Here is an 11240-nt window from a genome sequence, read left to right on the forward strand (position 1 = left end):
CTGGATGATGCGCTCTTAATTGAACCGTCGCGTTAAATTGAAAAGTAAATACATTAAACAGATGGAGGACTGAAAAGATGTGAATGAAAGAGGAGGGTTTGTCTGTTTTTGGAAGCCTTTGAAGTGCTTTTTCATTAAAGAAACGCACGATTCGTCTCTTATCATTTTCTATCAGCAGTGATGTGCCTGCAGGAAAAATTAAAAAAAACACCTCTAATGTAGGAGTTAATAAATCCTGAGGTTAATCAAAGCTCCACTGGAGGCCTCTGGACATGGCTCCTCTGGGGCTTTTTCAAGCAGGAATAAACATGAGGCAAGGCTGCCATCTAGTGGCGCCACCGCGCAGCGACGCTGTGCACACAAGAGAAATATCGACAAAATGGAGCCCGGTGCTCGGCCATGACAATGCAGGTCAGAGGAGCTGCAACTGCCGCACACAATAGCGGAAGAAAGGTCAAAAATGCGCGCAGCGACGTGTTCTGCGCAAAATGCAGGCAGTGAATCGTGGTTAGAAGACCACTTAGAGCTGCTGTGAGGTGAAAACCAGAGGCCCTGCTGCAGCCGCATCAGCAAATCCTGCAAAAATGTCCAGTTTATAAGGAGCATTGTAATCATTTTCACTATATTATCAGTGAGGCGTCTCCCTGCTTGTGTTACCTCACAGCAAAGTGTGCATTTGGGCTTGAAAGAACACAGTAAACATGTTCACGTCTTTATGCTGTTAGTGCTGGAGGCAAAGCTCCCAGAAAGTCTCCTATTCATGCTGCCTAATAGACTCCATGCATTTTCTGGTCCCTTGTCCTTGCAGCGCTCTGCCATGAATTGATGCACGCAGCTTTGTATGTACAGACACAATATGGAGCTCGCTTTAAGTGATGCCACTAAAGTAAACCGCTGATATTTGGTTTCCGGGGTTGAGGTGAATGTGGGTCAAACCACACGCGCATGAGTTCATGTAGAGTTTAATACGAATGTGTGAAGCCTGAAGGGGAAGGAAGGAGCTGGATGGATTAAAAAAAAACAGCTGTCTGCTCTTTAGGATTGAATGCATAGATTAATGTGCGAAAAGGCTTCACTGAAGGCCTTCAGTCAGCTGTGGTGTGTAATGTCTGCGTTTTAGCGACTAAACAAGGATGAATTAGTGGGATGAAGAATGAAGAGGCGAATGTCCTCCTGGAGGATCATTCGGTGGTCCTCTGTGGTCCCTTTTGGGTCGGAGATTTGTGCAATAAATTACACCTCAGTTAACACATACAGACCTACAAAGAATATGGAGAATCTGAGGATATCTAGTGTGCAATTAGACAAAGCAGGTAGGAGGAACTACCTCGGTGAGCTGCTCTCAAAAGGAAATGTTCTCCGCAGCGAAATTGTATTACAGAGGTTTGTTTAATCAAAAGGTCATAGCAGCAGTTAGAATGCAGTTGTAGTTCTTATTAAAACCATCTGATTATACAGCCGCTTACACAGATAAACACAGACAAACTCGAGCGTGTAGTTAATAATGGAAATTGCAAAAAAAGAACCCGATTAAAGGCGGGTTTCTTTAAATTTCAATTTCAACACGGCTGCATTTTCACTTTATTCGCCGTTATGTGGAATTATTGGAAGAAACAAACTGGAGACACCGATTCGAGGAAAATTCCCAGGACTTCTTTTTATTAAGAGAATTTCAGAACATAAGAGAAGGGACCAGACACCTGCATTTGTCAGAGAAGGTTTCCAAATTCAATCGTTTTAAAAAAACCAGAGTGTTTAGAAAAGCCGACATGACAGCAGCGTGGATGGAGCAGGAGCTGTTTCTTTTTTTTTTTTTTTACAACGCAGGGTCGTCTAGGAGACAGGTCGGAGGCAATCGCTGTTCCCGGAATGTTTCACATGTTCGTCTTCCTCTTTCTTATGGACAACACGCTTCAACACGCTATTTTTTTTTTTGTTTGTTTGTTTAAAACACAATTTCAATGGAAAAAAAAAAAAAAAAAAAAAAACAAGACCATGAGACAGAAGCGAAAAAAAAAAAAAAAGGGAACTCACTGCACATTTAGAGATCTAAAAGAATCACCCACATTAACATGGCTGAACCGTTAATAAAACATGGATAAAGGCTGAGCTGTCGGGGAGGAAGAGGAGGAGGAGGAGGAGGAGGAGGAGGGAGGTCTAATCTGTGGAGGAAGAAGAAGAAGAAGAAGAAGAAGAGGAGGGGAGGAGGAAGAGCAAAGGGGAAGGAGGAAAAACACAGTAATACACAACTCACGACGTAGCCAATCCGGCAGGGACACGCTTTCTACACCAAAAACAAGCCTTCAACAATCATGAAATGCCATTTAAAAAAGATTTTAGTGTGTTCATCTTTGCTTGCAGACACTTTGATATGACCACTGCAAATCTGCAAGGCGCTCCATAATCAGCTTTGCTTTTTGTGCTAAAAATCTGTACGGATACTTATAAAATCATTGATAAAAATATTCCTCTGTTAACAATACGCCTTGGAGGGAAACCATGTGAGAGACTTGGGGAGGGGGGGGGAGGGGAAGGGGAAGGGGAAGGGGGAGACGGGGGGGGAGAGAGCTGGCTGGCTGGCTGGGTAGAGGGTGGGAGGTGGAAGGGGAAAGGGTAGGTTTTGGGGTTGGGGTTAGAGGGGGGGTGGGTTCGGGAGGAGTTTGTCGAGGAGGAGGAAGCTTGGGCAGTGGTGCTACTCGGACTTGGCCTCCTCCTTGGCCTCCTCGGGGGCTGCCTCCACCTGAAACACAAGAGCCAAGGTCAAGACTTGTTTTTGGTTTTTAACACCGTTTTGGTATCTCAACAGCTCCTTCAGAGGGTGAGGACTCTCCCCCGGTCGGTCGACTCACCTCGTTGGTCTTGGCCTCTCCGTTCTCAGAGTGGTTTTCTTCGTTCGCCTCTGCCTCGGCGTTCTCCTTTGCCTTCTTGGTCTTCTTGTCCTCCTTCTTGTCATTCACAGCCTTTTCTTTCTGTAAAGACAAAAAAAAAGAAACCATTAGCAAGCCGAGCATTCAATATTTACACTCGCATCCTCTCTGATTTAAGGCGTCTTACCTTTGCTGCCTTCTTGACCTTTGGTTCCGGCTTGGGTGGGGCCGGTTTCTGGGAAAAACAGAGCAGACAAAGGATCTAGAAACAGACTTTACAGACGTTTCCATGGATTTCTGAAGAGAGAAAACTACTTTTAAAGTCTAAAATCTTCCCTAAATGAAAACTTTTTTGAATAATGACACAAGCTAAGGCTTTGTGACCCCAATATCTCTCGCTAAATGGTTTAATTAAGGAATATTATGGTGCACGACAGCCTCTATTATGCTGTTGGCATTTAATTAGTATTACACAGTAAACAGATGTAAAACTGCTCTTAATGTCCAGCCCTGCAGTTTTTCACATATCTAAATCATGTTTTAATTGTGCAATGAGTCATTTATCAACTTTACGCTGCTACATGTTTGTTCTTAAGCCTAATTTCCTTAAAAAATCGCATGTTTTTAGCTTTATATTGTTAGGATTCAATGTTAATTGCAAAATTATGTAGTTCTCTGCTTCATTTAAGGCAGTAAACGGTTTTATTTACCTGTTTACACACGTGCTGCTACTTTTAATCATTTTCTCCCGTATTTTACATGTTCATTAACGGTGTATGTTAATGTAAATGAGATTAACGAGTGTGCAAGCGCCACTTCTTACCGCTGATAACCGAGCTGATCTCCTCTGGGGCTGAAACAGAGCAAAGATTGTTATCACAGGGAGTTTTTCATTTTGAAATAAGCATTTTAATTAAATATTTCTTCTTTATAAAAAAACACCCCCATCCTTTAAACTGATTAAAATTTAATTTTAATTATGAGGCGTTACCCAGCCTGCCCATCTCTTACCTCCTCTCCTGCGTCTCCCTGTTTAGGAAAAACACAAAGATAATAGGTTAAAATCAAAAAATGCAAAATTATTCATTAGGAGGAGTTTAACTGGAGTTTATAATGAAAGCAAAGTGCTGCCAAATGCTTCAGCTGTACATTTTGACTAATTGCAGACTTGCTGAAAAAACTTCTCAGTTTCAGGTGAAAACTAAAATTCCCTGCAAATACAGGTAGATTTCACGGATTTCTGCCCAGAAACGGAGGCCCAGCGCGCGGATTCGGCGGCGGGCCGTGCGTCCTGAGCCATGCGGGTCTCTGGAGCCACATTTTGAGGGTCCAGGCCCCGCGTTTCCCCCTCCACTCCCCCCTCCAGCTCTTTCTCTCATTCAATGCATGAAGCTTGGATTTGAAAGCTGGCGCGGGAGTCCTGGAGAAGGGGGAGGGACCTGCTCCGCGGCTCCGGTGCGCCACCAGGCGGCCGAGCGACGCCACCGCAGCCATTTGGGACCACGAACAAAGAGAGAAAATATATAATTTTACAGAAACGCGACGGCCAATGTTCGCTTTCGCGGTCAAAACGCAAAGTAAAGGCACTGAGGCAATTTTTGACGCCACTTTCGGCCGGTTCGGCGGCCGTGCGCCCGTTAAGCGGCGCGTTTGCTCTCGGTAGGTCGGCGACGAAGGTGGACAAGAGCTGCAAAGCATGGCTGCTGCTTGTGCTTTAACTGCATGGAGACCAGGAGAGAGACTTCTGACTCCCCCAAAGGACAGCGGCTCATGCAGGAAAACGCGTTTTTAAAGGCCGCGTCCGATCAGGAAAATATTGGTTCCAACAGGCAAAAAATGCACATTATATCTAGAAATTACGCAAAAATTCCCAGCGAGAAATAACGGCCGTACACTGCGTTATAATTAAGTAATGTCTCAGAGGGATGTCTTCTCAATCGTTTGCATTGCATTATTGGCAGATTTCCCCCTGAAAGAATTTTTATTATTTTCAGAATACGTACCTTTCTCTTGGGCATGTTGAGCTCTTGGAGGTTTTCTTACAAATACAAACTAAAAACAGTTTTTCTTAGTGCATGTGAAGACGAGTGTCTCCCTTATGCTCGGCAGTGTAGTAAACACACTGGAACAGAGAGGCGAGTGGTTGAATGGGGGGAGGGGTGCGGCTAAAGGCATGATTGATAGGCGCTCGGCCAATCCGGAGCCCCCATTCGGGGCTGCAGAACACTTGGAATTTGGGAGCCGGTGATGTTCTGGGGCGAATGGCTCCTTCTTTTTTGCGAGGCAGAGATGGGAGGAAGGCTGCAAGAGTGGAGGAGGAAAAAAAAAAAAAAAAAAAAAAGAAGGGGGCTTTTGCATTCGAGGACATGTTTGCTTTCATGCAAGTGTGACACAAACACGGAGACAGAAAAAAAAGGGGGAGAAAAGGGCAGGAGGGAGCCGGCCTTGTGCGCACTGTGGCACAGGCCCGCGGCGCACAGGCTCGCGTTGCCCAACGGTGCAAACGCGTAAAAAAAGACAAGAAGCGGGGCTCACATCTGCAGCGGTCAGCGAGGAGAAATTTCACCACTTCGAGTCCAATATGGCGCCCACTCCTCTCCCGACACATTTTTTTTTTTGTTTGTCAGTCGGCTTTCCCTAAATTCGTTTCAGGGTTAAAAAAAAAAAAAAAAAAAAAATCTGCCCCAGACGCCTGCAGGGGGCCCACAAAGCCCGTCTAACGAACCGGCAGCGGCTGCTCAGGACTTCCAGAGGCTGTGCTGTTACACAAAAGTGCTCAAAAACAATCACAGCACATTTGTTATTTTTATTTTTTTTTTGTACATGCATCCTTTTTTTTTTTATTTCCCTCCATCAGCTCACTGAGTAGCGGTTTTTTTTTTTCCTAAAGCAGAAAACACCTGCAGCGGTTCTTGCGGAACAATAGGCAGCGTCTGGCTCGCGTTTGCCAGACAAAGGGGGTCGATGCTGAAATATTCAGACAATATAACCCCGTTGTGTTGCCATCTTACGTGTGCGCGCGCGTGTGTGTGTGTGTGTGTGTGAGGGAGGGAGAGAGAGAGAGAGAGAGAGAGAGAGAGGCTAGAAGGGGCGGGGAGGCGAGAGTGGAGGCGGAGGAGGAATGCAAAGCTCCATCCAGTGCTGAGAACAGGAGCATTTGCGCAGATAGTCTGCGCTGGGGCGACAACACACGCACCGTATTTCATCCCCTTGGAAGTTCGCTGCTTTGCTCCCGCTGCTGAGAGCCACCCAGCCTGCGAAAGTGTGTGTGTGTGTGCAAAAAAGGAGCAAGGGCGACCGAACCGCCGCATCAGGGATCCACCATGGTGATCAAAGTGTACATAGCAACGTCCTCTGGATCCACTTCGGTAAGAGATTAAACAATAGCATGCGTTAGTTTGGGCTTTTTTTTTTTGGAGCTGGATTAATTGTGCAGCATCCAGGGCTGGGTTTTAGGCAACAGAAGCAAAAAAAAAAAAAAAAAGGCAAGCTGAACTTTTAATGAACTCACTGACTGATGTCCATCCTCTGTCATCCTCTCAGTCTGGAGTGGCCTGACTCATCAGGAAGCATCTGCCCTCCTTAATAAGACTTTTTGGACGCAGCTCTCTGTGTGTTGTTCATCTCTTTCTTTAACTTTGCAGCAGAGAGGAAGTTTCTGTCTCAGCTGCGGTTTGTCACTGTGCTTCCTCAAGTGGTGACAGTTGAGTTTTTTTTTGTGTGTGCAGTTTGAAACAAACAGGAAAGGTATGCAAGAGAGGGGGAGCCAAAAAAAAAAAAAAAAAAAATCAATAAATGAACCTAAAAGGCTCTGCTGTGTCACCTGATGCCAGAGCAGGAAGTCTGTGTGCTCGATAACTGATCTGATTTGCTCCAGAGTGCAGGTTTTTACTTCATGTTCCCTTCAGCCTGGAGGTCCTTAAGCTTCAGACTTGCCAGTTTCTTCCAGAGTGCAGAGGAATGATGGTGATGCAATTCTCCAGGGCCCCTTTTTAGACATGCAGCTGCAGCCCAGGAACACTTACGCAGTGTTTAGGACCTGCTGATGGTCTGAATCAACCTATACTTACTACACTTACAAGCTCATTAAACCTTGAATTCAGGCCATGCTGTCATATTTTTTTGTTGTAGTCAGACATATTTGTGCGTTCTGCTGTTGCACAATCTGCGACGCAAACTGTTCCCAGCATCCGCTCTTTGTTTTAATATCGCAGTTTGTTTTTTTTAATGAGCTCTGAAAGATAAATTCTGTTTCATAAAAGTGTCTTAACTTAAAGCGACCTGTCATGTGATGTGGTTCAGATCCCCTTTAGGATGATTTACCCTCACTGAGCAGTTTGTTTTCACAGCTCGCGTCCAGAGGAAGCAATCAAGCACAGAGGCCCTTTTCAGTCAGACAGCTCTGAGTGACTTTATTGCCCTTTACAGTAAATGACATTTGCAAAGGCTCAGCAGCAGCAGCATCATCAACAGCAGACTAACAGTGCAGGAGCTTCTAGTCGAGGCAAAGTGGAGTGAGTTTAGAGCTAGCGAGGCTTTCTGGGAAAATGCATTACCCCTCATTATTGATTTGTCTTTAGTAAAGTCTTGTAGAACAAGCGGACACGCTCCTGCACTCTTGTACTGCGCGGACACTTCCTTATTCTCATGTTGTCATCTCCATTCTGCACCAGTTTACACTCCTCAGCAGCAGCACCTCCGGCCAAAGTCGAGTTTTGTCAACACCCATCATGATTTCTTTCATTTAGAGGACATGCCGCCACATTAAAGACATCTGATTTGCACGCTATTTTAAAATGCAATGCCAAGCTGCCGGGTTGCAAATTGTGGTCGAAGCCCTCATCCTGCCTTCTGCCCTTGCAGTTCGATTGCATCAGAGTCTCCAGAACAATGCGTTCCGCTAACCAGCAGCATTAATCACTCCGATCTAACTCAGCAACAAGCCAAAATCTGGGAGACAAGTAGGAGGATTTCCAAAATAACTTTTTAAAGCTCCTGCTCCACCGATTGCAGATCAGGGAGGCAGACTGTAAAGTCAGCCAGAGGGATGTATCAGACTCAGCAACTGACAAGATACAACTGTCAGCATGATCCAGATGGGTTTTTATTTCTCCCAAAGACATTAAGTTCTAGACAGCGTTTGAGGAATTTAATATTTTTCGGTGCAGCAAGAAAGTAATAAAAAAATAGTTGTAATGGATTCTTTTATTGGACAGAATGTGTGTTTGATTTTTATTTCGGAGAGGCACTGGAGGGCAATGATAGATAATGAAGCGCTTAAGTGAGTTGTGTCAACATACTTGTTCCCATCTGCAAGTATGGTAAACACATTAGGCTGGGTGTGTTCGTGCCCACTGGTTTACTGCAGCCTGACACAATAGGCCCAGAGTAAATGTTGTCTTTGTGAGCTGTGGGGGAGAACAACTTGTGTGCTTAATATCACACTATTTAACGAGACACCGCGAGCTACAGTTTAACATCCTGTGATTTGGAATCAACAGGAACATAAGAAAGAAAAGATGGTATATTAGTGGATGCATATGTAACAGTTCTGCTTCCTAGAGGGGGTTAAACTGCTCGAGCAAACCACTGATTGGCAGCTCATTCCACTCCTGACCTCTGCTCCGTGCAGCATGCAGGTTTGCATCCCTTTCAAACTGAATGGAGAGCTGACTTCATTCCACCCAGTAATAATGAGAAGCAGAGCGTTCGAATAACCGGAAGAAATAGTGAATCCTCTTGAGACACTTCTACTGTTACCACCACTGAACATTGGGCCATCCTACCAACCGGTGTCCTCACGTAAACCCAATAAAAGCTTCTGGTATTCTACATTCCTCCTGGATTTGCATGCGTTTTACCTGTGAGAGATTACTCCAGTGAATGCTGAAGTTACACTGAGGCAAAGTTTGACAACCAAACGAGGCTTCTTTTTCTTACATACACACATGTAAATGCACACGCACGCCTGCAGCCGTGTGTCTAGACTGTGGACCACAACTGAAGCTACGTCTTCTACGGCACATTTCCTCCCTCTGTTCCATTTATGCATCGCAGACTCGCTGTAGTACAGTTTCCTCATTGCCACAATAAATGAACCCGGCAGTGTGCCTATCCTCGCCTCATTCTCTCTGCCTCTGAATGTCGGCTTTACCGCGCTTTTTCTCCCCAGCAGGTTGGACGTCAGGGTCCATAGGTCAGGCTCGATGTGGACGGCTGGCTTCAGTGAGTCAGTTGGTTTTATGTAAGAGCTAATTTCTCTGACCTTTTGTTGTTGTTTCACCTTTAGGCAGCAGTGAGAGAATCCAGCCAGAGTGGCAGCGTAAGGCTCTTTTGTAACCATGTTGTAATGCTGACTGAGCTCAGGACTGGGTGGAGGCTACCGCTGCTGGTAAAATTCCAGCAAGCGACTGTTTTCAGCAGAAATCAGACTTGATCTAATCAAGGCAAAAACCTTTATCCCTTACGAACACACAGGGGCCGGGGCTTGATTCGCGTTTCCTCCGGTGCACAGAGTGGATTTTTCCTGCGTTCAAATGTTATTCTTCAGAGGAATTAGAAAAGGTCGTTCAGGCTTATCTGCGGAGAACATTCGGCAAATTTGGGTTAAATGTATTTTCCTTGCCGTCTGATTGAATTGAACATGAACTGACCCCAACCTTGTGTCGGCACAACAGACTCCAGCATATTGATCTCCGCCTGTGTTGTTGGATACAGTCCTTCCGATCAATGCCTGCCATTGTCTGGCAGCTATTAACGCCAGAGTTCTGACCTTTCACTGGGATTGATCAGGTCTGGTTCTGATCTCATCGGCCCGCCGCAACTCTCACACGACGAAGTGGAATGTAAACCAAAGTGCGTATGGTGCGGATTCCTTCTCCTGCAGCTGCGGTAGACTCAGATCCTAGTTAGACAAAAATAATGATCCGTGCAATGATATATGTTCCGCTGCAACTTGAGAGGCTTCTGATTCGCTGGAACTAACTCGGGATTGTGGCTGTTGAGTGAATCAGAAGCTTTGTATGTGCAGTCCTCAAACCAAATGCAGTTCCAGAATAACTTCATATCATCTGATGGCTGCTCCAGTTCTTCCATGGGTGTGTCCATAAGCTGTCTTGACAATGTGATACCACATGAGTCGGGCCTGTGTCAAATAGTGTTTGCCGGGGGATTCTCAGTGTTTGTTTTAAGCTTTTTTCTGTAAGCTGAGAGCAGTAAAATCAAAAGATTGAAAATCAGCTTAGTAAGTCAGTAGTTAGTAAGCCTGCGTGAGTGACAGTTTACCTGGAAACCTTTTCCTGATCCTCATTTCTTACTCAAGACTAAAGGTCTTTGTGGACGTGCACCACAGACACATAAATGTTCTGAACTATTGCACTTTGTAGTCCATTTTGAGTCCACTTTGAAGATGTTTTCTATGTGTGCAGTGTATCTGCATCTACATATTCTGCACGTACACAGTACTGCCTTTGTAGTGAAGTGGATGCATGTGTCCATGGTCATGCATATTTTGGATCACACAGCGGCCTGTGCAGACTCTTGCTGACTTGTGCAGAAGGCAAAATTTATGCTCCCCCGACCCCAGTGTACTCGGACATGTGGATGGCATCACACTCGCCTTACACTAATTTTCCGAACTGCTTTGTTAGGTGTTGATAATGCCACATAGTTTACAGACTACATCCCTCGTGTTCGGTGCAAAGACTGGCACTTCCTTCTTTCATGGATGGAAACTTCTTCATTGCAGTGATAACAGAGAAGCTTTTCACTGTTTTTTTTTACCGTTTAGTTTTTTGAGGTACGCACATGGAGCATTACTACGACCAGTAACGCATGCCGAGAGCAAAGTGAGGAGGTTGATCTGCCAGGACGGCATCTAGAATGTGAAGCCCTGTGCATGAACTCTATACGTTGCACAGCTCGCGGTGTTAAACTTCTCTGAGTTTATTCATATTTATATATTTACATAATTTTGCCGGGAGCATAGTCAAGCAGCTGAACGGCCTGTTAGCTAATTTGTTTTTCTCTCTCCGAAATCCACCGCAAACATTTTTTAACGAGGTCGAAACCGTGGATGGAAGAGTCTCCTATAGGAATGAATGGAGTTCTGCTTGACTGGAATACAAACACAGGCTTATGTGGAAATGAGGCTCTTCCTACTCTCTCGTCTGTTCCGAGTCCACTCAGAGGACGTGTTCCTTACATACACAGTAGGTCAGTGTTTGTTAGGCATTCTGCACACGCACGCTATGAATCAAATCCAAATGGCACATTTTGTTTCCAGGACATGCACAGTTGGTGACCTCGATGCAAAGTGGCCATATGGTCACAAAACAATTATACATGCAGATTTTTTAATCTTGTTCTTAATCC

General features: G+C 45.1%; 2 protein-coding genes across 2 annotated transcripts in view; one reads left to right on the forward strand and one right to left on the reverse strand.

The window, feature by feature from the left end:
• Window positions 1–1631: 1631 nt before the first annotated feature.
• On the reverse strand, window positions 1632–5042 carry hmgn7 (high mobility group nucleosomal binding domain 7). The gene is given in 7 exon segments (XM_008284951.1): window positions 1632–2740; window positions 2850–2969; window positions 3055–3102; window positions 3691–3720; window positions 3879–3896; window positions 4871–4937; window positions 4939–5042. Coding segments are annotated over 7 exon segments (435 nt in total). The 3' UTR covers window positions 1632–2692.
• A 954-nt stretch (window positions 5043–5996) lies between these two features.
• sh3bgrl (SH3 domain binding glutamate-rich protein like) overlaps window positions 5997–11240 on the forward strand; it is a 12719-nt gene continuing 7475 nt past the window's right edge. The window contains exon 1 of the mRNA XM_008284949.1: window positions 5997–6235. Within this exon, the coding sequence (XP_008283171.1) occupies window positions 6191–6235 (45 nt within the window). The 5' untranslated portion in view covers window positions 5997–6190. The remainder of the gene's footprint in view (window positions 6236–11240) is intronic.

This window comes from Stegastes partitus, unplaced genomic scaffold (assembly GCF_000690725.1).
Source record: "Stegastes partitus isolate 25-593 unplaced genomic scaffold, Stegastes_partitus-1.0.2 Scaffold382, whole genome shotgun sequence".
In the NCBI taxonomy this organism is placed as follows: domain Eukaryota; kingdom Metazoa; phylum Chordata; class Actinopteri; family Pomacentridae; genus Stegastes; species Stegastes partitus.